Source organism: Lithohypha guttulata (assembly GCF_036872675.1).
Source record: "Lithohypha guttulata strain CCFEE 5908 chromosome Unknown scaffold_10, whole genome shotgun sequence".
Lineage (NCBI taxonomy): Eukaryota > Fungi > Ascomycota > Eurotiomycetes > Chaetothyriales > Trichomeriaceae > Lithohypha > Lithohypha guttulata.
In genome coordinates, this window is record NW_027042759.1 from 184,636 (window position 1) to 211,582 (window position 26,947).

The following is a 26,947-nucleotide window of genomic DNA, read 5'->3' on the forward strand; positions in this document are numbered from 1 at the left end:
GGAGTATGCATGCAACTTCTGCATCATGCATGCTGAGCGTGATACCGATTATTCTCTAGAATGTGTGACCATTCTATTGGTTGTCCAGCGCTGGCTGCAATAATCTAGTGTAATAAAGTCCGTGTGGGCCGTTAAGGCTGAGATGTTCTACCTTCTCTTTGGAAGAGCAGGAAGTGGTCTGTTTGGAGGAGGCCCTGGACAAGGAGGATATTTCGACCCGGCAGGCATTGTTGCGAAGTTTGTTTTGAAGAATATCTATGTCGTCGGAAGCAGTGACAGTCCTCTTGAATTAAGTTTGAGAAAGTTGTTTCGAGGATAGAGTCGTTGCAGGTTGGACTTGCTATTAGAGGACTAAGTGTCGTGTTGTACAGTACAAGAAGAAAGGATGGCACGCTCCGTGACGGAGGAAAGGCACTTCATATACTGTATTGTCGAAAACTGGGTTCGGAAAATAGCATCCCAAGGTTCGAGCCTGCCGTAAATGGTGACGAGAAGCGGCTCAGTTGGAAATGAATGGTGTGGACTCGCTAGTCAAGACGGTTTGGCAGTTGCAATAGGGATAGTGCTGACTCCTCAGCTTGTGAAACCAGGCTGTCTGCGATCAACGTGGACCGAAGTTGTTTGAGGAAAACCCGGCTGGTCATCCATGCAGGTCAACAGGGGTGTGGCTCAAAGTATCTTAGCTCACCTTTAGCTTCCCACGACGCTGGGCCCAAGTTCTCCTTGGTCCTGCGCAATAGTCACATCATTTACATAGTTGCAATTTGCGAATCAAGTTATGCTCTCCCAACGCGACCATATCGTCGCCACGACAAATGAGCAGCCTTTTCTGCGAGATTATGGCAACCAGATCTACAGTCGCGTAGACTTCGTTGTGAGTCCGTTACAACTGTCACGCCGTCAGAGTACGGCAAGCAACCTGGTGCGATCGAGTCATCCTTCGCAGGAACATGCCGCTCAAGCGACAGGCACCAGCGTGGTCTGTCAAGGTCATACGGTACGGTTTTACGGAACACCCGGGTAATTGCAGAAGCCAGGGCGTGAAAAAGACAGTCGTTCTTGCTTCCAGAAGATCATGCAGGTTTAGCGCGTCTATGGTCAAAAGTATCGTCGTATTCGAATCCCTGCTTGTCTTGATCGATGGACAGCTGACGTTCGACGTGTCCGACTTGGCTTATCCTCGTCATGAATTTATTTACAGCAAGCCTCAGTGTCCAGATGGTGCTGTCCAGCTCGCGAAGATGCGGCTGACGCGCAGAGTTGCACGTTGAGGCAGTAGTCGAGTTGCATTGCTGGTCGTAATCTGAATTGATGCACCAGCTGTCAAGCACACTAACTTTTCTGTTCCACGCTTCCAGAAGGCCGCGCAATCAGAATTATAGAAGAGCTTCTGCCGTGCCGTGCAGAGCAAGTAGTGTCAGACAGATCGGTGATCGTGCCAACAATGGTTGTGCAGACAAGACAGCTGGCTGCAGCTAGTGTATGCTATTGGTCGGAAATAGGCGTGCCTGAGCAGGTCAACTGACGTGCCTGACTTCAGCGCACCTTTTCCGTGCTTTGACTTTGGTCGTTGCGAAAGTCTAATCATACAAGCTTGGCCTTGGTGTGAAAACTTTTGCCGTCAGCACCTCCTGATTACCGCAAAAATCGTAGACTTGTGTTTCAGGTCTTGACTTTGCCACCACCACCACACGATCATCAGGTACTAGTGGCGAACTATAGCTTGAATGGTCTGTACTGTGTATGCTGCCCCTCCTTCTTGCCGCTTACTTGGTTTCCTGCATAAAAACGTTTGTGGTTTTTTGTTTCACGATATCGTTAGAAAGCTTGAATTCAGCTGTTGTGCAAGAGTCGTCCAATACTCAGCTCGTGATCGTGGTAGCCGAAGAATACTGCACGCATATGACCCAAATTCGAGATAGTTTGGTCTGTCAAACACAACGTATCAACGCGGGTACGCACGTTCATGTACGTCGTTGTACCAAGCTCGTCAATGGTGTTCCTGCGTCCAAAGAACATCTCTGAAGCAAGAAGCTCTCGAGTACCTCAATTTGGGTTGTGGCTATTCCAGTAGTACATAGTGATCTCAGCTAGAAGAGTAGATATTGCTTCTGTTCATTCTAGCTCATGGCTCAGCACGGCAACGCCGTGAATACTTGTGGCTTCAGCTCCTCATTCAGGCGCTAACAATTCAATAATGCTTCATGGTGATATGTAAGCTGGATGCAGTGTTCTATGCGAACTTTAGCTTCACTAGGCTCCCTGATTTGTTGTGCTATGAATTTGACCAGACCTTACTCGGCAAGGAAAAGTTGTCTGCGGAAGACGATGAAGTCCTGGTTCTAAGGCTTGTGTAGCGAAAACATCTTGGCTTTCTCGTCACAATCTGATCGCTACCTTGTCCTGGAGAGACCCATCGACATCCTTTCGATGAACTGGTTATTCACTCACAGTTTGGAGCACCCCTGCATGTTGAAGCGAGGGGGAGATTGCCATATGTGAGCGATGCTCACCGCCTCAAGTGCAATGATGCTGAAAGTGGAAAAGGGGGCTTCTCGGCTTTCCCCATAAGTGTTCATGGCCAACTCTGGATTCAGCCTTTCTCCAGATCGGATGATCGAGCTAACGATATCCACCACCCACGTGGAAGTGACGCATATCGGTTGCGTACCTGACAAACCTCCACTAACGACTATTGGCGACGGTTGGGACGTGTTCGGTGAAGAAGTACCACGATTGACACGATCTTTTTCCTGCTTTGGTCACAATGTAAATTCGTATATTGCTCCAACAATCTGCCGCAAGATCATGCATCGACGACTTGGCTTGCAGCACGAGGCACGCTGCACAATACTAAAACTCGTCCCACGAACTTGGATGCCGGTCAGCAAATTTCACGAGTACGTGCTCTTAAACGAGATACGAAGCGCTTGGGAAGTTCTTTCTCCCACACACTGGCAGTGAATCGACTATGACATAAGCAGGCAGTCACTCCACTTTGTGCCTGTAGATTTTATTGTAAGCTGAGCCGGGTTTAGCCCTTGAACGATGGAGCATGCGGCTCAGATGTCTTGACAGTAGTATTCCTCCACGTCACACGTAGCCAAGTTGTAATACTCGTCAGGCTGTCCCCACCAGTGACTGACTTTAAGCATACTGTCCACTGAGTTCTGGTCTGCGTGGTAATCTTCACTTTCGATGAAACACAGTTATTTGCTGGTCGCATAAGACCCGACGCAGAAACACTACTCCAGTCTGCTTGTCTCAGCGAAGCGACATGTCCTATGAATGTCGATTCATCCTTAGCATTGTCTCAGTCAACCACTCCTTTACAACAAGAATGGTGACATGAGAGCTGACAGTGTCAGTCGACAGACGTCCTGCCCCCTGTTTGACACGGCTACCGCCGGTGCAACCTTTGACGTACTTTCTTCTGTCAAGCATGTATCTCTTTTACTGCACTATCTGGCCGGATGGATACAGACACACTGCGCAAACAATACCGGTAAGCCCAGATGAGCGCATGATGAAAAGCATCGTCAAGACAGATAGCTCAAATTTGTCGCTTTGTGTCTCATTCGTCATCGTCGTACTGTTGCATCTGAGTGGCAGTGATCCATTCATCCATCAGAACCTGGCCATTACCGTTGGTACCTGATAACTTGTGACCTGGCCCACTCTTACGCGAAACCAACAAACACAGAACTTTGCCCCAGATAGCGAACCCTGTGTAGCTAGTATTGAACGCCAGCTTTTTCTTGTCGTCCTGCATATCATCGTCCAGATTGTGGTCACGAGGATCGTTGTCGTTATCGCCGGCTTCAGGGATCTGCGCAAGGTCATTGTCCCCATCACTATCTTCGTGTAACAGTACGGGATCAGCACGAGTATTGCTCTCCGAGATATTTCTTTGGTCTTGAAATGTCTTTTGCTTGACTACAAGGTTATGTCTGGTACCGACATCGGTCAAGAAGACGCTGACTTCAAAGTCGTCTCTGACAATCACATCTTTGACGCTTTTCTTTTTCTTGCCCTTTCCCTTTGCTCGCTCGTTCTCCTCTTTCAACTTTGGAAGCACATAAGGCTTGACGGCTTCGAAGATGCGATTCAGAGCAGGGTCGCTGGCTTTCAGAAGCCATCGTGGACCATCAGCTGGGTTCTCGAGAAAGATACGACATTCAAGGGCTGAATGCTTTGAGATACGCAGATACCGTCGTATTGGTGGCATGATGCAGTACTTCACTCGCGTATTAGCACGACATCAACCATAGTACTCAACTAGCTCCCAGCAGTCATAAGATGGACATTTTGCGTCAAACCAGGGCTGACTAGACGAGTCCTTACCGATCTCTCAGGCAAGTGTCTGTGAGGTGGGCTTCGTTACGGTAGACCAGACGCCCTTGCATTACACACCTGGCGCTTGCAGTTCTACCGAATACCTGCCGTAGACTCATTCGTTCGAACACCACACGCACCGCAGATCTACATCGCTGAGCGCTCTGTGCTCTTTCGTTTTGTGTAGCGACGAGCTGTTGATTCTAGAGGATAGGAAGCCGCCTAAAGCAGTGGACGGTTGGACAAGATGGTTGGTATTTCGTGGTAGCAATCATAGGCACAGGGGAGGAAGGGGGTAAACGGACTTTCGAAACACCTTGGCTCGGTCGCGCTATTGAACCTCGATTTCCATAATTGGCTAACCGACCTTATCGTGAAGCATGTCATTGGTCAAGTACCTGAAGATCACTTACCCCATCACAGTGTTGCGTGCATGGTTCGCGTTTCAGATAGGAAAGCTCCTCACTCACACAATTACCTCTACTCTTGTCTGTTTCGTCGTTGCGGTTCGTCCTTCTACTTCACGCTCCCTCTATTTCGCTGTCGCGATAGTCACTCCTTCCCAATCATCCTACTAAATCTGTTCTGCACTGGTTTGCAGACAGTCTGTCACTCCTTCCTGCTACGTATATCGCATTCCTGTCGTCACTTGTGAGCACGGTCCTCACCACGTCCGCCACACGTAAGACATCACACGTTCCTTCATTTCACAACCAGATTCGATCGAGACAACTCTCCAACAGATTCAATCACCCTCGTCGTCTTCACAATGAAGCCCTCGACCACACTTCCAGCCCTCGCGCTGTTTTTCACTACATCACTTGCTCAAACATGGTCGGACTGCAACCCATTAAACACGACATGCGCTCCCAACACTGCCCTTGGTGTTTCAAATTACTCCATGGATTTCACTCGGTATATGATGGCGGATAACGTATGGAATTGGACAGCAGGGAAGTCGTCCTATGGCACAACTGGACTCGATTTCGTCATCAATCAGAGAGGAGATGCACCAACAGTAAGGTCGAAGTTTTACATTTTCTACGGCACTGTCGAGTGCATATTCAAAGCCGCAACGGGTCAGGGTGTCGTCAGCTCAATCGTTATTCAGTCCGATACTCTAGATGAGATCGATTGGGAGTGGATCGGAGGCAACACTACTCATGTTCAATCCAACTATTTCGGCAAGGGCAATACCACTTCATACGACCGAGCTATCTGGCATCCTGTTGACAGCCCTCAAACCTCTTTTCATAACTACACTACTGATTGGTCGCAAGACAAGATCGACTTCTACATTGACGGCAATATTGTCCGGACATTGAAATACGAAGACGCAAATGGCGGCCAAAATTTCCCTCAAACACCCTCTGATGTTCGCCTTGGTATCTGGGCTGGAGGTGACAAGAACAATAATAACTATACCATTGAATGGGCTGGCGGCGAGGTCGACTATGATGCTGGCCCTTACACTATGACAGTACGTTCTTTACGCATTTCAGATCGAACTACAGGTTACACACAGTATCAGTATGGCGACCACTCTGGCAGTTTCCAGAGCATCAAGCTACTCAATGAGACTAAGCCTGTCAACCTCGATGGCGATAATGGACAAACGATAGGACAAAAGTGGTCAGGTCTCAGCCAGAACGCCAAGATAGCTATCGCAGCAGCTGTTGGTGGCTCATTCCTCATTGCCTTGTGCGTCCTTGCCTTCTGCTGCATCAGACAGCGAAGAGTGGGAAAGCACGAAAAGCTTCTCGAAGATGCCAAGTATGAGAAAGACAGATCTGAACTATTGGCTTTCCGTGCCGAGATGGGCAGACAGCGGAGCGAGAAATATGCTCAGATGCAGAGTACACCAGTTCCTGGCAGGATAATGCCGTCAAACACATTCAGCATGAATAACATGAACTCTGAATATCGAGGATATACCAGACACTAGAATACAGACGATACTGAAGTGGCAAGGTAGCATATCTCTTTATCAACGTTGATCATTGACAGACTTGTGCTTACATACTGGAGCCATTAGATGTGGAACTACGTATTGACTGGGTGCTTATTTGCAAGGGTCAAAGGAAAGGAGGTTGGTGCAAGGGTCGGTACGAGCACAAAAACCGTGAATGCTCTGATCGATCTCTTTCTGTAGCAAAATTGTGCATACGCAAGGTGATTCAAATCTGATGTCCCTTCACATCGTGTAGCGCACGATTTTGAATTTCTGCAATACGTGGGACACACACACTTTTCGAGCTTGTGTATCCATACGAGTGACTTGCAACGACTTGAATTGGAATTTGAAAAGACGGTCCCTCTGGAAATAGCTGTAAATCTGGTGACACTGCATGAAAAATTGCGAATACCCGAAAACAGCTATACCGTTTACAGCATAGTACAGCAGGCTAGTACGAGCTGGTAATTCTTGCTCCTGGAGTATATAGCTCGCCGTACTCGTACTGCTCAATGTCACTCAGTTTACATTACCGGTGGACTGACTACTTGATTCAACGCCTAGCGCAGCGACACAGCGGTACGTAGTGCGTGTACAACCCTTTCTTCCTACGAATACCCCGTGAGGTTTTACTGTAAATGTAGCCTAACCACTAAGCATTCCGCATATTCTATATGCTGACTACGTGCTGGTCCGAACGCGGCTCACTTCCAACACAGCGTTGACACAATGTCAACATGCAGTCGACATGTTTTCAATGTCTGCTCAACGTGCTTTTGAATCGCTGCTGACACCACACGAGCTTCGCAGACAGCTTAAGCGCTTTGTGTGCTTGCGTTGCTGAATGGCGAGGGACAGCAGGGTCTTTGCACGTCTAGTACGTATTCCTTGTGTTGTCAAGGCGTGAGGCTCGCTGTCGGGTCGTTACGAGTCTACGTAGTGCACGTGTACGTATCTCACATCAGCGAGGTATACATATACGTATACGTAATGGTTGCTGTTATATATTGAAGTGTAGAACAAGTGCTACGTTACGCGGCATACGTATAGATGTCTAGATCAAGTACGTATGTAAATGATAATTAAGCACAAGCCAGGTACAGCAAGGGTCCCTACGTACACTGTCAATTCAATGCGCGCTGATTGTCTTCATCTCCGTATTCAGCAAAACATGCGTTGACTGACTGTTGTACCAGACTCGTGGCGACAGTCTCGCCAGTGGAACTTGTATCTCCTAGGCGACGATGTACTGTAAAGTGGTCTTGGCTGCTAAGGTTGTGGAAATCTGCCAACGCGACGACGGTGATTTTGCACACTCAGCAGTTATACCTTTGAATAGTTCCCGGATACCATAAAAAAGGATCTCCAGTACGAACTCTCCGCTCTTTCAATGAGGCAAATAGCTGTCCATAGTTACAGTAACATCAGGCTGTCCATTGGATGGCGTTACATTGGCACATGACGATATCGAGTGCATCTAGGGGTATGAAGTATGTTCGACAGGCAGTGCTTGCTCGTCGCATGGTTTTGAAGGGGACTCGGTCGAGTGAAGATAATGTTCGATCGCCCTTCCAGCCCTTGTGTACTTGCGGGCACATCAGAGAGGTAGATTGCTAGCGTTAGTACAGCATAGCAAACGTCACTGGCCGAACGGGCAAGACCGTTGATCGTTGCTGTCCCATAACGCTGACGAAGTCGACCCTTCCCTGTAGTGCGGCCGGGGTGAGGACATGCTCGTGCTGTTGCAGCGCAGTAGCAGTGAGTAGTGTCCCATTACTAGTCCTCGAGAGGATGACATATGAGGTCGTCAATAGCGTCAGGTAGCTAGACGTAACAACGTCAGCTGATCGTCCGGGAAGGAGAATGCTATCATACTCAGGAGTTATGTTTGCCTCAGGGAAGCAGTGCACTCCATCTTCGAAAGCACGATACGGATCGGCGTAGTCAATACAGCTGATCAGCCTAGCATGATCACCCCAATCCGCACTGATCGATAGTACACTGAATCGATTTCGTCAGTCGTCAAGATGCAAGGACAAGGACAAAGACGAGGCTGAGATTGTGCGGTCCGACTTTGATCCAAGGCCGTATAGGGAGCCGGAGCATTGTATGTCTGTATGTCTTCAAATGGTAGGTGGGTATAGCGATCAGATGCTGCTTGGTCTTCATCGACAGACCAATGCTGTATTTTAGTGGGAATCTGAACAGCGAGGAAGGATTGTGCATGGTTCGACGTTCTTGCATATTGGATTTTGGTAGATACTCTGCGTATGGTGAGAAACGATAGTCGTGCCTTCTGGTTCGTGTGATGCTTCATTGGCTCGGAGCAATTTCCGTAACAGTGACTGGCATTGTGTTTTTTAGGAAGGCACGTTGTTCAGTGCAGAGATTGTGCCGGGTTGCAAGACTTCCCGGGGAGTCGATATCATTCAGCTGTTGACTCTGACTCAAGCTTGCTCAAGGCCTTTGCGGTGCCCTGCACAATCAATCTCCATTCAACCTTGTGTATTTTCTCTTCCAGTTCGCTTTCGGTCTCGCAGCCTCTGCATTCGACCTCCTCTACCACAATGGGTTCGCCCCGATCCACCTCGCTTATCACATAATGTATCATGACGCCAGTGACTGCAATGTCTCCTTTTTGATATGCTTCCCAAGCTCTCTCAATAGCATGAGCTCCATCGAATTGCTTCGGCAGGGCAGGGTGAAGATTGATGATGGGAATGTGGGCAGACTTCAGATCGTCAATAAACTTGGGTGAAAGGATGTGCATCCATCCAGCACAGACCACAAGATCAGGTTTGGGATCGTGGCTCGAGATGATTTTTGCCAGATCAATATCATACTCCTCTCGTGCTTTCTGGATGTTTTCTGGGTATTTCTTTTTGTAACCGCCTGCAACGAGGTTGTGGTATGTGGTAGGTATATTTGCGTTTTGTGCTCGTGTCAAGCCAAATGCATCTTTCTTGTTTGATATAACATGTGTAATTTGGGCGTTCTCGAGGGATGAGTCATTGCATGCATCGATCAGAGCTTGTAGATTTGTGCCATTCCCTGATATCAGCACTGTAATGCGGTGCTTTCTTAAAGAGGAGGTTGAAGCCATCGTAGGAAAACCAAATTGTTCGTATGTTCAACGGTCCTGCATGTGAAAAGGTAAATTACTGCAATTGCGGGTGAAGAAGCACGGAGGTGGGGTCAAATGACACGATGTCTTGTGACGACGATCCACCATCAGCCTCGGGCGTAGCTTTCCGGGTTTCGTTTCAGTTGACCTTCAAGGACAAGTCAAGTCAGCATAGCCGATATGGCAGCCATTTACATAACGATAAAACCGAGCTAGTTCGCCGAGGCCTCTCTTCACTTCAGACTGTGCGAAATTAAGAGCTAGTCACACCCGGATACCAAGGGTAGGCAAGCCTCCAAGGCGGTTGATTGATCGAGAGCCAAGCATGGAAGCATTTGTCGAGGAGAATCTCGTTGCCAAGCTTCAAGACGAGACGCCTGATCCTGGTACTGTATGCAGAATCAAGCTGTAACAGGCCGGACATTGTTATGTGCACAATACCAGGCCGACCAACCATTCAATTGTCTAGAAGTGCTGCTACGTACTAGGATGTCGCCCACCAAAAGTGTAATCAATAGCTTCCAACTCGATACTACGTGTTCGGACATGCTTTGAACGATATATGTACCATCCGAAGCATACCCTTCTAGTTCAGGCTCTCAAAGCAACAAGTTACCGAAACACATGTTCGGCCTCATCCTCTTCTGCCCAGCTTCACCCCACCACTAGCTCCCATGCCACAACATCCTGGTCAGGCAGGTCACAAGACACCTCTACATGTATAGGCTCGTAGGCCGCCGACATGTTCCAATTTCAGCAAAAGGCGCAGCAAGGCTGAGCTAATGCGGCCACTACAGGAGTGAGCAGTGTGCATGTTGGATGGGGCATCGTTCTGTCTCAAGAACTTCCAGTGTGTAGGTATGCACATGTGTCAGACTGACCAGGGTACAGTATATGAGGATACCTATGCATCTCAGGATATCTGAATTTGCGAACATAGCGCTGGCTGAGAAGAAACCTCACCACCATCTCATTCTATACTTCAGGCATAGTGCTTCAAGTTTTTCAACCCCGAAAGGTCCCCCCCTCTTCTCGTCAACCTCGACTTCCGTTCAGCCTGATCATGCGCCCGGAGCTGAATTTAGCTTGAGAATGACTCTGTACCCAATCGAGCAACAGCTAGCATGCGACCGCCAACATGGATCGTAGCGACGTGCATGCGCAGCCACAATCGGTCCATCACACTATTCAGCCCAGTCACATTCAGAAAGTTGATATTCAATGCAACAGGACGGCCTTGTGTTTGGATGTTCACCTTCCTCGCGTGCGCTCCAACCTTGTCGTATGCTGCTTCTCTTCATCCGGGCACTCTTGATACACCATGGCGACAAGAATGGGAACCAACGATGGCCCGCTCATATTTGTACTCGCTGCTATCTTCTGCTTGATAATGCTGCAAATGCTCTTGGGCAGTTCGCGTGACGATTTTGGTCTGCAACCCCGAAAAGCAAATCAAGACTGTACCACCGAACTGGCACGCGATCTCTATGGACTCGGTGTTCGGCTTGGTATCTACCTCCAGTGGTTCTCGGGATGGGTGTCCAACACCTTCATCGTTGATGAGATAAATGGAGGGTTGGATGCCAACGCGATCTTCCTGACTGCAATCCTGACAGCCATGATTCGTAGCACAAGAACTGATGACATAACATTCATGGACGGTTTGATCATGTTGCTGCTGTGCGCAGGCACCACGTGGGGTGTGTTGAGCCTGTGGGGATACCGAACATGTGTATATCGCAAGGAGGGTCTAAATGGGATTCGGAAATTTGGCGGCTTTGGCACACACTTGAGACTTCTCCTCGGCGCTGGAGTGAGCTGGTATGCTATCTGGTACTGGTCAGTGGGTACCGAAGGATTACCGAAAGGTCTGGATCAATTTGGCACAGTGGACGACAGTTGCCGGAAGGATATGGTAACGATGTTCGAGCTGCCTCTCAAAGGTATAGCAAGCAATGCTGCACTCGGTGTGAGCAGTGTCTCTGGAGCGTATAGCATCGCTATCGTACTTGCTACCCCGATTGCAGCCGTCACTCGGGTTGGTAAGATAGTACATTTCCTGCGAGGCGGGCAATATGCATCAACCACTCGGCTTCGGTATGCAACAGGTGCAACTAAGGAACAGTGGGTTCATCACCTCTGAGCGATAGACACATTGCAAGCTAATGATTGTTGCAGGATGATAGTCATGAGCAAGATGCTGTGCGTCTTCAATTTGTGGTGGATCATATTCGCCATGGTTGTCATCGAGTTCACCCTGGATGAGAATCGGGCAACAGGTGTCCTCATTACCAATGCTCGAACAGCAGATACTCGCATCCTTGAACCATCGCAACTGCTTCCAATGCTGATTGGAACCTTCTCTTTCATTCGCATTCTGTTCATCGCCTTCGAACACTGGAGAAGTCCCGATGGAGACATCACCCCGTCTTTGGGCCGAAATGCTTCAAACAGAAACGCGAAAGCTAAGCGCGACTCGATGCAGGGTCTCAACATCTTGAAACTTTTTTCGTCGAGCAACGCAAAATCACAAGAGTGCGCTCATGCTGACGAAAGCCATGATTCGCAACAGACGTGGGACGGTGAACATAACGATGCATACTATAACCTTCATTCGAGACTGAACACCTCTCGTCGGATACTCATCACTGTTCTGCCATGGTTCTCCTTACTCTGGTTCTGGCCTTGGAGTGAAGACATTGTTGGACCTGTGCCGCAAGGTGAGGACACTATTGCACTGAGACCTAAACCACGAAACGAATCCATCTCGCTTCAGACGCCTCACAGAACACGATTTGCCGACTCTGAGGACGAGATAGATGAGGACGATACTGAGGCTGGTTACCATCAGGATTCCCATGTACCTTTGTCAGACTCGTGCGCTTCAAATGTAACAGGAATTGTCTGAACCCGTGATATGGACACCACACTCATGTGTGCTTCCTGATAAACCACTGAGATGTTACGTGGACACTTGCCGAAGAGTCATGGGAGCACGCGCAACGACCAGGCAAGGGTAGAGGTGGGTACAAATCGAATCTATTTTGAATTGATTTCCTCTTTCTTTGGTCTTTGTGTATCTCGGACATGCTGACTTCGACGTGCTTGGCTGGCCATGACTATCTGCCTTGAATCCCCTATCACGATGCCCAACAACCAGCAATTAATTGAAAAGAATAGCGCACTGGCAGAGAAAAGTCCCCAGACAAAGGTGCTTCGACCTAGGAACTCCAATTGAAAGCCAAACCCTAACCAGGCAGCTTGACCTAGAATCCAAGCCACGAGTGCTGGTACACCAAGTTTATCCCATCGGGCCACTAAAGACGAATGAGGCAGATAAAGCGGCAAGAAGACGAGGTACCAGAGGAAGTACTGGCTTGTGCAGACTTTGTTAAAAGTAACGAATGCTAGGGTCTGAGCAAGCATGGTCGTTGCCAGGCTGTATCGAGTGGATGGAAGGAGAGGGAGGATGATACAACTGAGCAAGAGTTGAGGAAGGAATGCAAGACGTTCGACTGAGAAGACCAATGGTGTTTTCGAGGTGTCGGCAGAAGATAAATAGAGTAAAGTATTGTAAAGACTGAAGTTGTGTCTGTGGTCGGTACGGGTAAAATGGTAGAAGAAGGTGTGTTGGAGGAAGGGACTGCCATATTTTGTGTACATCACGACATTGAGAGCCATGAAGATGATCAAGGATGTTGCGAGGAGCTGAAGGCGAGGCTTGTTCAGCAGATTGCGATGAGAAGTCAATTGTCGAAGAATAGGTGTATCTGCTGCGTCCGTTCCGAGTGCCCAGAACATGCTTGCACCGTATATGAACGGGTAGATCTTGAAGTGTACAGCAAACCCTAAGAGGGTACCTGCAAGCAGTACCATTCGTGTCTCAAGAGCGTATGACATCCCTACCATCAGGGCACATAGCAATCCTTCACTACTTCCTCTTGTGCTGATATTGGCGACCATGGGATTCAGCAGCCATACACTAGCATACTTCAGTGCACGAGATCTCTCCATGCCTTGTCGCTGCAGTAGCCTATAAATCAGCCATCCTGCCACCAAATCCGACAATGCAAACAACGCTTTGCCTGAATGAAACCAAAGGCCATCTTTGCCCGACCAAGACGTCGGTAGCAATATCCAGGCCAGTAGTGGTGTATATCGATAAGTTGCTCTGTCATACGGCGACCTTCCCCTTGACACTGCTCGGGCTGCATCAGTGAAGACGTAGTAGTCGATATCGGTGTATTTTATGGCCGAATGTGCGTCCTGGTAGATGCCATAGAAGAGGAGCACTACACGGAGAGCAAGGCTCGCAGAGAAGACGATGACTGGTGGGCGAAAAGCTCGACCAACGACAGAGTCAGCCATGCATGCTAGATACTCGAAGTGCTGTGTCCTCAATGGAAGCGGAACGGCTGATAAAAGCAAGTACGGCAAAATTTAGGGTGGTGAAGATGGGCAGGTTTAGGCATGTAGTAGCATTGCGAAGCTAAATCTGAAAGCGGCAGGAACCCATCTTTTGGCCAGCTCCAGGGGCATTAAACCCTAAATGACGTGAATGATTAACAACAAAATTCGTCCATAGGCAGCAGACTTCATCAATACACCCTATGGCAGGCGTGAAGCGCAATCGAGCAGAAATGGAGTCTAAGGAACAGGAGGATTCTCCATCACCTTACTTGCCTATGTTCGAACACTTCAAATCCGAAATAGACACACACCACGACCGACGCGAACGAGTCATAAAGGCATCACGAGATATTACAGCTTACAGCAAAAAGATAATCTTTGCTCTCCAACGAACCAAAGAGATCGGCAAGCCATTGACTGATAGAAAAGCTTTGACTGATATGACGAAACTAAAGCAGCAGATCAAGGAGACGTTTGAAGGCGTTACAGACGACCTTCAGGGAATTAATGCTCACCGTTACCAAAGACAGATATCACCTGGTATCCAGGAGTTTATGGAAGCAGCCCTGTTCGAGCATTACCTCGTCAACCAAGCCATCATGACACACAGCGAAGCTGCTACTACCATACCAGCCGGGATAACGCTGACATACGAGGATTATGTCCTTGGCATTTTCGACATGACTGGAGAGCTGATGAAAATAGCTATTACCTACATGGCTACGAATGGCAAGCTACCAGGGCTTCAAGGTGGTGCATCTGTGTTGACCGATATGCAAACCATGCGGACGCAACTGGAGCTAATTAATGCTGGTCACGGGCCATTCGCGAAGGAGTTTGAAGGCAAGCTTCGAGTTACGAGACAGAGTGTCGAGAAGGTCGAAATAAGTGTGTATAGTATGACCGTGAGGGGAAAAGAGATGCCGAAGGGCTGGAAGCCGGATATTAATATGCGGCAACCCGTAGAAGAAATTGAGTCGTACTGAACGACGAGGGAAACCAACACTGAAGTCTTTTTCACATGGAGCTGTCCATGATATGATCTTTTGTGCTAAGCTATGGGCCACCACATATTGTCTCTTACGATTTAGCAACAAACTCTTGTGCTAATTTCAGTCATCTTAACAACGACATGAGATGAGCCAACGTCTCTTGCTATGCCGACGGCGTCTCACCAGGCTCGAGGATGCCATGTTCGACCAGCTCATCGACGGTGGGTCGTCGTTGCAACTTCTGTTCCAGAGCATCGGAGCGCATCTGCTTGTCGAGAGCTCTCTGGTTGGCCTGCAGTCCAGGAGCAGCATTCGAGTCAGGTAGGATGTTTCCTAGCACCAGCATGTCAGTCAGTGCTCCTTGTGGCTTGGGAACAACCCATACGATTGATGAGCTCGTCTTTCTCAGGCCGATGCTCGAGACCTTTCTTCAGGTTGTCTGTCGCTTGCTGACGCTCAAGTTCATGCTGTTTAGCTTGAAGAGAACTACCTGTGTCAGACTCGGCTAGCACGTCAAGAGGATCGTGCTACTTACGGAGCAGCATTAGTATCTAGCAAGATATTCCTGTTCTTGAGATCTTGTGCATCCGGCCTGAGTTGCAAGTGCTTCTCAAGCGAGCTCCGTCTTTCTACAGGTGAGATTGGAGTCTCGTCAACCGCGAGATCGGGCTTGTTCTCGTCCACAGCAGACATGTTGTATGAATATCTAAAGACACTAGTTGCACAGCGTGAAGGTGTCGTGTATTTGTAGCAATGCAAGGTCGACGTTGGTTGTCGAGGAGTCCAAACCACTGTGTTTTAAACAAGGCACAACAGGTCACAATGAACTGCAGCACATGCCACAATCCGAGCCACGACCACCAAGGCCCAGGGTTTGGAGGTTTGACATCATAACCCTGCAGCCATGCCTAATCTGTGCTTAGGCAGGTTAGGCTCTGGCTGCTCCCGGGTGTAACCAGGCATTAATACCCTGATTTTGCAGGCACTAAAAAGTGCGTCATTTGATGGTGGGCTTAAGCAGGCGCGACCATTACTTCGATGAAATTCAAGCGCTAATCCCATTCAACCTCTGAGGCCGAAACACACATCGTATAGCTAGAAGCCAAATAGCAAAACAGTAATCTAAGCCGCTACCATGGCCGAATCATCAACCACACGGGACAAATCGCCCACCCCCTCCGAGCGCGAACGCAACGACAAACAAGCCAAAGCCCGCGAAGAAGAAGAACAAGCCAAACTCCCATACAAATGGAAACAAACTCTCGACGAAGCCGAAATCACAATCTCCATCCCCGGGAACCTCAAATCCAAGGACCTCCTCATCGACCTCAAAAAGACACACATCAAGGTCGCCATAAAAGGTCAGGATCCAATCATAGACGGAGACACACCATTCCCACTTCAAACCGACGAATCAACGTGGACGCTTAACACGAAATCCGATGGCGGCAAGGAGATCAATATCACTGTTGCGAAGGCGAGAGGTACGAATTGGTGGCCGCATATCACAACGGATGCGCCGAAGATCGATGTCACGAAGATTGTGCCGGAAAATTCCAAGTTGAATGATTTGGATGGAGAGACTAGGGGCATGGTCGAGAAGATGATGTATGATCAGGAGATGAAGAGGCAGGGCAAGCCGACTAGTGATGAGCAGCAGAAGCAGGATTTGCTGAAGAAGTTTATGAAGGAGCACCCCGAGATGGATTTTAGCCAGGCTAAGATTGGTTGAGGGGATGAGGGAAGACACGCTTGCAGTAGTGCACAGTGTCAACATCCATATCAATCAGGAACAATTCAACTCACAAATATATCCTGCCTATCACTGAAAGCTTCACGACAAGTACCAGAAGCCTTCGTCCGACGCGCAAACACGCTACAACGCTCAATCAAATTCACCGTACCTGCCCTCACGCAAACACAAAAACAAACTTATCCACCACAGCGGCTGGACTATTAATTAAAAGCATCGCCTACACCTGACGTCCATTCAGATACGCTCAAAGTCTTGCACCAAAGTCCTTGAGTATAAGCATAGACTAGACAGCCTACATGCAATGCTGTAAGTATTCCAATTCGCCAAACAGGGTGAGGCATCGTGGCTAGCTCGGCAGCCGCAAGAAGGAAGACGACATAGAACAATGTGCTGTTGATGCCACTATTGAGACATGGTTGGAGCAGGGACATGAGTTTCGTAGCAAAGAGCAGGATATAGACAGAGATAGTCTGGATTCTGTAGGTCAATAAACTTACGACTCGCTGCTGTGGTGTAGTTGGACGTGTTGGGGGCGGTAGTAATAGCTGTACTGGCCGATCGCGTTCTGGACTGGGACTCAATTGCTTGCTGGACGGTTGTGGTGGGACAGATCCAGAGACATGTGCATAGGGCCTTGGGTTGAGCAACGGTGGTCTCGTAAGGCTGTTGCTTGTGCCATGCGATGACGATCTACGCATCATTAGTGCCGAATGGTTCACAGTCTCTTTTGTGTAATCTTCCGAAGCTTGTCTGGGACTCTGGGAACCACCAAGAGAAGGACTTCTAGGTCCTCGTCGGCGCATCTGTCGAGATGGCGACATTGCATCCATATCCTTGGGCCTGTTTCGTGTGGTGGCTCCCAGCGACGGTTGAGGGTGAGGTGAATCGAGCTTCGTGATTCGTCCCTTGCCGGCTGTAAGATCTTCCGAAGTAGAAGTTGGAGTCGTTGTAGAAGAACCACGACGTTTGAGCTCCGGCACAAATTCCAGTCCACCCATTTTGATGCCGTTGAGGACGTCATCTGAAGATGGTCGGCCTTCAGGTAGTATGGATAGCAACTCTTTCAGAAATGCGTATAGCTTGTTCGGTAGTTCTGGCCGTTGTCTCCAGCTCTGGTCAAAGCCTGTCCACGACGTGATCTCGTGTCTGAGCTCGTCCAGGTCTTCGCTCTCCTCCTGCAGGACATTCGCGTTCTGGTAAGGTAGGTCCGCAAAGCAAAGAAAGTGTAGAATCATGCCGAGCGAAAAGACGTCGGACTTGAAGGTGAAATTGCCTAAGGGCCCGCCAGGCGAGATTGGCTTCAGGACTTCGGGGGCGCAGTATGAGATTGTCCCTGTGGCGCCAGTTGATTTGCGAACGGCATTCTCATATTGTACTTCACCAAAATCACTGACAAGAACCCTTGTCTCGCCACTGACGCGGTGGATTAGGCAATTGCTTGGTTTTAGATCTCGATGTATGAAGCCATTCAGGTGCAAGAAGCGTAGTCCTTCTGTGATGTCGAGGAAGAAGGAGTAGATCTGGTCGAAGGGCAGCTTGCGAGGCTCATTGCGGGTCCGCGGCATATCTGCCTCGCCTTTTGATCTTCGTCGAAGGCGTTCCTTGAGCTCCTGTGTGGTGGTTTGGACTTGTGCAGGAGCACATACATAGGTGTGTAGATCACCCCCATTGCAGTACTGCTGAAGAATGAATGCGCACGGGACGCTCGGTGAAAAGTTGTTGATCTGATAGTCCTCGAGCCAGACGTGCCGGTAAGACACAAGGTTCTGATGAGATAAACTCTGAAGAGCTTGAACCTCGACAAGTACTTTCTCGAGCCAAGCATGATCATCGCCAACCGGAACGCGTTTGCAAGCAAAATGCCCAAGCGTAACTCCATCCAAGACATGCTTGACTAACAAGACTACCCCTCGTCCACCTCTACCAAGCTCCTTCTCGATCACAAAGAACCTTTCAAAGTATTCAGCTGCGAAGGCTGTCTCGGAAATCGGATGGATACTATCTGGTGGCGCCGGACTGCTCCCAACAAATTCAGCCTCAGGTAGTGATGCAGTCGTACTGGAGCTTAGAGGCGATGGTCGTACCGGTTGAGCAAGCTGTCTTCGTGGAGACGGTGGGGCCGAGCTTCGATTGGAACCAGGGGTGCTGCTCGCTAGCATTCGAAAGTAGTCGTTGTTGATGAATGAAGGTTGCTGTGCTTCTTCGAAGTCATCGTCGATGGCATTGGAGTCACTCTCGTATGGTCTCCCGCAGTTTGGACATGCAGTGTCAATTGCTGGTCTCTCGAGACCTCTGCTTCGGTTCCGGAGTATTAATTGTCTAGATTGGCTATCGAAGACTACGATTGAGTCTGCATGACGACTACGGGTGTTAGTGTCCTCTATAAGTACACATGGTACCAGACTTACAGTACGATTTCTCGATTATTGTCATATGGTATTATAGATAAGTGGTCATCGTTAGAGTCGTTCAAGTCTGCCATGGTTCATCACATCAATGGGCTTGTCTGCGAACACTTAATGTTGAAGTTAGCCAGCCCATGTTGTGCGGCTGAGCAAGCATTATTTAATTTATTCGTGACACGCGAACAGGTTGGAGACCGCTTTCTCGTAACGAGCGTTGTGGAAATCTCGTGTTGAGGAAGGAGCGGGATTAGACTCGAAGCTGGTGCATTTAATTGGAGCACGGAGCGGAGGACTGAGGAAACTCCTCAGACAAGCATCGCTCCTGCTCAATGTCGTCTGAGATGACTGATTTCAGACGGCCTGCATGACCGCGCAATCAATTTCCAATTTAACACAAAGCCACGTCTGGACGTACTTCCATCTTAGTTTTACGTGACGGATAATTCAACGAATGACTACAGCAACCAGAACACGGGTGAGTTCACAAAAGACACGGCTACAGAAGTGCAAAACAGCTGGTCATACCCAAGACTGCTGCTAGACAACAAAGGAGCACGCCTGACACGAGCAAACGCCGTTCCTATATGTCTACTAGCAAAAATGTTGAGAAGCATCAGGATAATACCTGACTTATAGATGTATATAGATGCATTAGTATGTAAAATCTAATTTTCCCAGCAGTGACGACGGAACTATGTTTGCTGCGCACCCGGTCTAGGGAATACCGAGGTCGTCGCCACGTTGTTCACGTCGAAACCTCCAAAGGTGCCCTGATTAGCATGCTGCCACCCCTGACCTGTCTGTTGGTTCACGAATTGACTCTGCCTGAAGGGATTTGTGCTACCGGTTACATTGACGGGCAAAGAAGACATTGCACCTACTGGAGGTGGTGACAAACTGTTCTTCGCAAATGGGTTCGTGCCAGTCACCTGTGACTGTAATGGAGCTAGCGTGGCTTGTTGCTGTACCGGCTGTGATTGTTGCACTTGTGATGACTGTTGCTGATCAAGAGGCGCTAATGCCATGTCCTGCGATAATTGACCACCAGTACCACGTTTCGCGAAAGGATTGGTGGATTGACGATTTACTGCTGGCGTGCTGCTGGACACTGGATTGCTTAAGGCCGGCATCATTGACTGCCTGAACGGATTTGTGCCAGTAGCTTGTGGCTGTAGAGATTGAGGTGATAGTGCTTGCGGCGATTGAAGATACAAGCCGGTGCTTGTTGATGGTTGAGAGAAATCTGCTGCACCACCCTGAGGTATGGACGACACTCCAGAGGTGAAATTGTAGTTTGGGTCTTGTTGTGGTTGTGGACCATATCCGCCGAAACCAGCTCCTGTGAAATCTGGTTGAAGAGATTGCTGCTGTAATTGCTGTTGCGGCTGCTGCTGGAGGTTCTGTCCGTAATCTTGCATAAAAGGGTTATAGCCAGTCTGTTGAGGCATGACCTGTGGTTGTTGGTATATTTGAGCCTGTGCGTAACCAGCATTGATCTGTTGGGTAGGGTCGTATGTTTGCTGCACCATTGGCTGTTGGTTCTGTTCGATGGACTCAAAAAAGTCTATCAGATCAGGCGCAGGTCCTTTGTACTGCTGTGTGGATTGTGCCTGAGGTCGACTGGCAGAAGGTAGCTCGACTGCTTTGGGTGCTGGTTTACTCGTCGATGCGGTTGCAGGCACAGGTTTGCCTGTCCGCTTGGCTTCTTGCTGAGCCAAGTACTGCCTCCTGTTAATCTCGAAGTCTGGATCGTTCAGATACTCTTCGAGAGAAGAAGTTAGAGTCGTTGGTGCATGTTTGAGCTTCGGCACCTCTAATTTGGTTGCCGCTTGATACTGTCTGGCCATGGACAAGTAGTTAACCACCAGATCGGTTTGACGGCCAAATGTCTTGTAGATGGCCAAAGCCCTTTGTGCGTCGACCTTGGACATTTCGAAATAATGTTCCAGGACGTTGATGGTCCCTTCGTTCATAGCTTTGAACAATTCCAGCAGATCTAGCGTCAGAAGGCGAAATGCTGTCAGTGAGATCTCATTCTCAGGGTCAGGGCCCCCAAGTAAATCGCATTTTAGGAGTGTTTGTATCTGGGCTTGCACAACCTCGGTCTGTCGAAGCAGGCCCTTGTCCACCGTTAGGGAGCGCATCTTGCCAGTGCCAGAGCGCACAAAGTCGGTATTGGTGTCGTGATATGCCTTAACTCGCTCCAGCAAGTATTCATAGTAACGGCGTATGCTGATGCCTTGAGTCTGGACTTCAGCGAAACCACTGATGGCCAACCTTTTTGGCGATTCGGCCAGGTAGCGCAGGGTGATTTCGGGAGCACCCTCGCGTATCATGAGATGTACTATTATCAGGGCCTTGAAGACAATCGTCCACGTCGAATCGCGCAGACGCAGCTGCAAAGTCTGGAAGACATCGGCGACGCCAGTCTCACCGCCACGAGTCGCGGAGAGGATGGGTTCGACATATTTTGTTTTAGGTGCGGCAAGCTGGAGGACGTTAGAATCGACTTCCGAACCATGAAGATTGACGTACTTTGATCTTGGTCGCACCTTTGACCGTCTTCTCCATCTTAGTTGCTTGGACTGGTAGCGTGAATGCTGGCACGAACAAGCACCAAGCTGGAATAGAGAGATTCAGTCGCTGACTTCGAGATCAAACGATCATGTCGGTGGCAGACATTGCAGCGAATACGGGCCAGTAGTGTTTCTGTGAGTAGTCGTACAGTGCTACCGTGTAAGCGCTTGAGAGATCGACCAAGACACACGCATCTCTGAGGCGTAGTAAGAGAGTGTGGCTGTAACCTGGCTCTATGTTATCGTTCTGGAGGCTAACGAGCTATGTTTACATCCGGTAGTACTAGGACCACTATATCAAACCCTGACGTCGCCTGGGGTCCACAACTTGCGGCTAGTAAGTTCAGATCACTGGACGGCGTGAGGATGAAAACCTTGCCCGACAGATGTTCGTCAAATGTATTTGGCCCCGTCTTCGTTTAAAAGCAGGCACAATATCAATGCCTCAAGACAAGTGGTTGTTAGCGAGGATGTTCTCGTTGTGACAAATAATGGGTTAGGTCAATCCGAGGCACAATACGAGTACAGCATGGAAACAGCGACAATATTGAGTATTTCTCATATTGCTAACAGCTCAGTAATATAGTAATGTTGACCACACAAGCACGTTCAGCATAGATATCCTTGCATCCTTTCAACGGGGCTCCTCTCGATAGTTTCATTGGTTTCGCTCACAATTTCGTAGTAATACAACCTAGCTCAAAGCCATTCTTAATCCATCATAAACTCTCCTCGAAGCATTCGTTCACCTAGGTGGTCTGGCTTCTTGGACCTCAACACAGAGGGAGCTGGGGGAGGACTACTCAGCCCGACTTCCTTCGGTGGTGGTGGAGGCTGTGGTGCATTGAACGATTTGCTCCGGTTATGGGCTGGAGAGAATGGATTTCCAGCAGAAATAGAGGCTCTCTTGTTCTTCATGGCATCGGACCAGTTGAATCCTTCTCCTATGCAAAGTCAGCATTGTGGATCACGCTCTAAAACGTATAGAAAAGGGTTGACGCAAATATCAGAATGAACATGAGAGGTAAAGAGATCGACCTAGACTCTTACCTCCAGTCTTGGCCGTCCCTGGGGAGCGAGCAGGTGCAGCTTTTTGATCATGGTTGATGTCGGAATCTTCGGTCAATGTGGACAGCAGATAAGACGAGGGTCGCCTACCAGCAGTATTGGTGGGAGACGTGCCGCTTTGTCTCGCCTCACGCATTGCTTGAGCACCAAAGCTGAGTCTGCGGGCAAATGAAGGACTGGGAGGAGAATTTAGTGGTGGCAGCTTATCGTCATCCTCGATGATCGCGTTCTCGTCAAAGCTGTTTCGGAATTCAGAGCCACTAGCTGAAGAGGTAGAAATGCTGGCTCGGCGTTGACGCGTGAAAGCATTATATGGTGACTCTTGATTGTTCCCTGCGCCAGAGAGACCCAAGACCATGGACATACTACTCTTTCGCTGAGCTGGTGGTGGTGGTGCTGCTGGCACTGCACCTGCGGGAGAGGTCGAGGAGGACGTGCTGGTGCTGAACACTCTAGGCTTCAGCATATCGACGAAACTCTTTCGTCTCTCGGTTGCAGCAGGGAGCTCGCCCGAGCTGGAATCGTTCATTGTGCCGGTAAACTGGACTCAAGTTTCGCAGCTACGCTCAGTCCTGCTGCAAAGCTTTATGTCTTTGGTGAGGGTCCGTCTCAACCAGGTCGTAGTACACACAATACCACTTTACCTCCTGTCGACAGGTATTTTATGGCAGTTTTGTTGTTGCAGACAAAGAGCTCGTAAACTCCACTTCAGAGCAACTTCTCTTGAAAAACGTGTTCAACTGATATACGAAAACATGGGTGGAATCACTCTGTTGACTGAACACGAAGCCTGTGGTCTACTTATGTTGGTTGCAGCCTTTGGTAGAGTAGGATATAGCACGAGTGTAGAAGAGAGAACGAAGATACGAGTATGGAGACCCTTGGAAGCAACAGCCCGCATTTGCCAATGCTGCGCTCCTGCCAATCCTGGGTCTCTCCTGTGGTGCTTATTTCTCTTTGACTTCCACCGTGCACGGACCAGATGCCCAGAATTGCGGGGAGAGCCAGACACTTTATGCCTGCAGATCACGTTGGTTCTGTCGTCATCCTCTTCAGCTTCTTGGACTGTGCAGTTGTACAACGAATAGATGAGTGGACTGACCATGGCACTCGGCCTCGTGCTACACGGATCCCACCTCTTCCGCGGGAAGCCGGATATGCTGTGACCGTCAGATCATAACCATGAGATTCGTGGTCAGAACCAGCAAATCATACAACACTGCCCGCTTGAGTGAAGGGCGGTACGCATAATACCAACAGTCGGCGATCTGCTTACGTGGGTACCGTGGTCTGTGCTTAAATTGCCAGCTTGTCCAATTAGAAATGCAGAGCTCGATGCCTTGTTGTCACTCGTGCCATGAAGATTACCTATCCAATGCAATATGTTCGCCTCTAGAACAGAAGCAGGAATGGCTATACACGGAAGTCTAGAGCTTGACGCTAGAGAGTACAGGTTGGTGGAAATATGAAGGCAGTAGCGATAGCCATGGCCTGTGCTCTAGTCGCCAATACTGAACACGGTCATTAAGTTGCGCGGATTGTGCGGTAAAAGAAGACCTGGTCGAAATTATGAAGTAAGTATCAGAGTGCTATTGAACGAGCATACTACAACACTTCTATCTGAGTGGTTGCAAATTGAGGCTACATAATGGCCCTGTTGACGCTTACCCACGCTGGACGCTCGCCCTATTTCTCTCACGTTTGCAGCCTGATGCATGTATGGCTGCGCACGGATATCATGTACTGCTAACAATGCTTCTTTGCTGCAATGGACGAACGCATCACGACCATAAAGTGCTTGTGACGGTACGTATGCTATCAGCTTCATTACCACCCCTAACCGACTCTTCATATTTTGCACTCTTCCCGCTCCTACTCCTTGTACTCGTTTTTCTAACTTGCTGGCCAACCCCTACATCGCACATACAGCTTCACCCGACCTTTTGCGAAACGTGATACAATGGTTCGAAAATTGTCAAACATCAGAGAGCCACGGTCCGTGGCAGTGGACAATACGACGGATCACAAGAAGCTGGAAGCGAGCGAGTTCTATACCAACATGCGTCAGACATGCTCAATACTCATCGAATACGCTCGATGTCGGGATTTCACGCCCGAGTTTGCGATCAAGCAGATCGACTCTTATTGCATGGACCTGGAAGAACTTTTACGCAACAGCTCACTGGAACCGACGTTACGCACATTCATAAGTACAGACGACCTCTCAACCCTTGAACAATCTATCAGACAGATCGAGGAACTCTGGCAGAGCAGAATAGTTGAGTATCTACAGGAAAGAATAGGCGAATTGGCCCAGAGGGTACATTCCGGTTCGTTCTCAATAGGCACTGAAGTTGAGTTCTCCCTGCTGGGTCGCCAACTTGCTCGTGTTCAAGCCAGACAACGAGTGCACGGGTGGAACGTTGACAGCGAGGACTGGGAGCGGTTCACTCCTCAATTTCTGCACGACGAGGTCAACGTCCTGGCTCACCAACTTCTGACTTTGCACAACCAATACCAGGAAAGCCTGTATCTCAATACTGTAGAAGAGGAACCAAGCCTATTCTACCTAATCTGGAAGAATCTGAGGCGTGCCTTCGAGGTGTTCCAACAAAGTACTGACGGACACGAGAATGTGAACTATCCTCTCGAAAGTGAATTCTTTGAGATACCCTTTGTTCGGTTTTGTTTGGAATGGATTTGTCATCCGGCTCAACCTGACTTTTATGTTCCTGAGGAGATCGAAATCATGGTCGCTTGCTATTGTCAATTCATCTTTGACCACGGTGAGCAAGCAGAGACACGTTCTCTAGGACTCGATGGATTGAATACCAACTTGCCATTGACACATGGCGCTATTGAAGCACTCATGCTGTTTCCGACCGAGCGGGAATGGAACGCCAACGCAGCGAGAGCTTTACACGAAGCAGTTTTACGGCTCAACTACCTGACACATGGTCCCATAGTCTATCGGCGCCACGAGTTTTGGACTGACTACTGGTGGGTGAAAGCCCATCTAGACGATTCCATACTTGAGAAATTACGCCTGGATCGAAACGAAGAAGTGGTGTTCGAACATAAGCAACGTAGCCTCGTGCGGCAATTGCCATCATTCGAAGAAAATGAGGCAGGAAGGTTTACGAAGACCGCCCCACTCTTCGTTGAAGATACGGACTCTTCGTCCTCAGAAGCATCGAACGATATGTTTTCACAACGATATGCTACGTTCTATGGCGGCAACTACCTTCTGGGCATGGCAGATGAATCTTTCAGGGATACGCCAACACTAACCTCTCACACGGCAGCACCTGTTGTCGATGACGATGGTCAGGTTCGGATGTTCGGAGGAGAAGGTCGACTGCCTTCCTCTGATCGAAGCGTCAGCATGTCCATCTCGGATGGTCCATCCCCAACTGTAGGGGCCACAAATCATGGTGTCGATGGCCTGCATTCCGAAAGTATGCATCGTCCAGAAGATGCTTCTTCGTCGCAAGGACCGCTACTTGTTGGTCGAAACATCACGAGCAAACACGACTACGTGTATTACCCTTGGCCTGACAATCGGGCGTCAGAAGTGGCAAATGACCGTCTCGTTACACGAGATCTTAGCAATCCAAGCATCTATTCCGAGGGACTGAAGGTACGGGACCTAGTCAATCTGCCTCCCAGACATTGCAGAAAGCCAGGATCTTACACGGTCTATGATTATCAGAAACGGAAGCCCTTTGGACCGTTGGACTGCATCAATATCTGTCGTAAAGTCATTTCTTATCTGATTTTCGGAGACATTCAATCTCAGACGACTATACTCGCCCCACCACACATCGTCTCTCGTGCCAGTGGTCGCCACTACAAACACAGTAAGGCGCTGATGGCCAAGTACGACACAAGAAGGAGGGTATCGAAAGCGTGAATAGCTGTAGAAAGCGCTGTTTTGGGGAAGTAAGTCTTACGTTCTTGTGGGAATACCCGGAGTGAAGACTTGTAAAGGATTGTTTGTTGTATATCTGAAGAATAGTTGACAAACAAGGACAATATGAAGACACCGATACGAGACCAGGTAGAGCAAAGTACTTCAGCAACCCACAGTCAAGAAAATTAATGTTCTTAAAAGAATTGTCTAAGACCAGGTCTTTGATCGTGTTCGTAAGGGCTCTTACAGTGCGGTGAGTGCGACGAAATAGGAACCCAGGCAAACAAGCCACATCTTAAAGTACGTCTGACGAGCCACGTGCCTTTTGTTTGCCGCACAGAATGGATGTTATGCACCCACAGCGGTAACTATTCGACTATGATGGCGAATCTTGGCAGTGGCTTCTTCGCCGAG

The 26,947-nt window shown here is 49.0% G+C and overlaps 10 protein-coding genes across 10 annotated transcripts; 5 read left to right on the top strand and 5 right to left on the bottom strand.

Moving 5' to 3' along the window:
* Positions 1 to 3,574: 3,574 nt before the first annotated feature.
* LTR64_008541 (uncharacterized protein) lies at positions 3,575 to 4,228 on the bottom strand (the record flags this gene model as incomplete). Its single annotated transcript, XM_064902852.1, has 2 exons — positions 3,575 to 3,654; positions 3,685 to 4,228. 2 exons carry the CDS (start codon positions 4,226 to 4,228, stop codon positions 3,575 to 3,577), a joined length of 624 nt encoding a protein of 207 aa, XP_064750741.1.
* An 876-nt stretch (positions 4,229 to 5,104) lies between these two features.
* Positions 5,105 to 6,280, top strand: LTR64_008542 (uncharacterized protein; the record flags this gene model as incomplete). The annotated part of the gene is made up of 2 exons (XM_064902853.1): positions 5,105 to 5,815; positions 5,867 to 6,280. The coding sequence occupies 2 exons, from the start codon at positions 5,105 to 5,107 to the stop codon at positions 6,278 to 6,280; spliced, it is 1,125 nt and encodes a 374-aa protein (XP_064750742.1).
* Positions 6,281 to 10,734: 4,454 nt separating this feature from the next.
* LTR64_008543 (uncharacterized protein) lies at positions 10,735 to 12,321 on the top strand (the record flags this gene model as incomplete). The annotated part of the gene is made up of 2 exons (XM_064902854.1): positions 10,735 to 11,537; positions 11,592 to 12,321. The coding sequence occupies 2 exons, from the start codon at positions 10,735 to 10,737 to the stop codon at positions 12,319 to 12,321; spliced, it is 1,533 nt and encodes a 510-aa protein (XP_064750743.1).
* A 1,702-nt stretch (positions 12,322 to 14,023) lies between these two features.
* Positions 14,024 to 14,809, top strand: LTR64_008544 (uncharacterized protein; the record flags this gene model as incomplete). Its single annotated transcript, XM_064902855.1, has 1 exon — positions 14,024 to 14,809. One exon carries the CDS (start codon positions 14,024 to 14,026, stop codon positions 14,807 to 14,809), a length of 786 nt encoding a protein of 261 aa, XP_064750744.1.
* A 169-nt stretch (positions 14,810 to 14,978) lies between these two features.
* LTR64_008545 (uncharacterized protein) lies at positions 14,979 to 15,508 on the bottom strand (the record flags this gene model as incomplete). The annotated part of the gene is made up of 3 exons (XM_064902856.1): positions 14,979 to 15,148; positions 15,201 to 15,301; positions 15,351 to 15,508. 3 exons carry the CDS (start codon positions 15,506 to 15,508, stop codon positions 14,979 to 14,981), a joined length of 429 nt encoding a protein of 142 aa, XP_064750745.1.
* Positions 15,509 to 15,950: 442 nt separating this feature from the next.
* LTR64_008546 (uncharacterized protein) lies at positions 15,951 to 16,547 on the top strand (the record flags this gene model as incomplete). Its single annotated transcript, XM_064902857.1, is given in 2 exon segments — positions 15,951 to 16,176; positions 16,195 to 16,547. 2 exon segments carry the CDS (start codon positions 15,951 to 15,953, stop codon positions 16,545 to 16,547), a joined length of 579 nt encoding a protein of 192 aa, XP_064750746.1.
* Positions 16,548 to 16,771: 224 nt separating this feature from the next.
* Positions 16,772 to 19,053, bottom strand: IKS1 (putative serine/threonine-protein kinase iks1; the record flags this gene model as incomplete). Its single annotated transcript, XM_064902858.1, has 2 exons — positions 16,772 to 18,932; positions 18,980 to 19,053. The coding sequence occupies 2 exons, from the start codon at positions 19,051 to 19,053 to the stop codon at positions 16,772 to 16,774; spliced, it is 2,235 nt and encodes a 744-aa protein (XP_064750747.1).
* Positions 19,054 to 19,668: 615 nt separating this feature from the next.
* On the bottom strand, positions 19,669 to 21,547 carry LTR64_008548 (uncharacterized protein; the record flags this gene model as incomplete). Its single annotated transcript, XM_064902859.1, has 2 exons — positions 19,669 to 21,465; positions 21,512 to 21,547. The coding sequence occupies 2 exons, from the start codon at positions 21,545 to 21,547 to the stop codon at positions 19,669 to 19,671; spliced, it is 1,833 nt and encodes a 610-aa protein (XP_064750748.1).
* A 716-nt stretch (positions 21,548 to 22,263) lies between these two features.
* Positions 22,264 to 23,149, bottom strand: LTR64_008549 (uncharacterized protein; the record flags this gene model as incomplete). Its single annotated transcript, XM_064902860.1, has 2 exons — positions 22,264 to 22,496; positions 22,603 to 23,149. The coding sequence occupies 2 exons, from the start codon at positions 23,147 to 23,149 to the stop codon at positions 22,264 to 22,266; spliced, it is 780 nt and encodes a 259-aa protein (XP_064750749.1).
* Positions 23,150 to 24,580: 1,431 nt separating this feature from the next.
* LTR64_008550 (uncharacterized protein) lies at positions 24,581 to 26,533 on the top strand (the record flags this gene model as incomplete). The annotated part of the gene is made up of 1 exon (XM_064902861.1): positions 24,581 to 26,533. One exon carries the CDS (start codon positions 24,581 to 24,583, stop codon positions 26,531 to 26,533), a length of 1,953 nt encoding a protein of 650 aa, XP_064750750.1.
* Between the last annotated feature and the right edge of the window lie 414 nt (positions 26,534 to 26,947).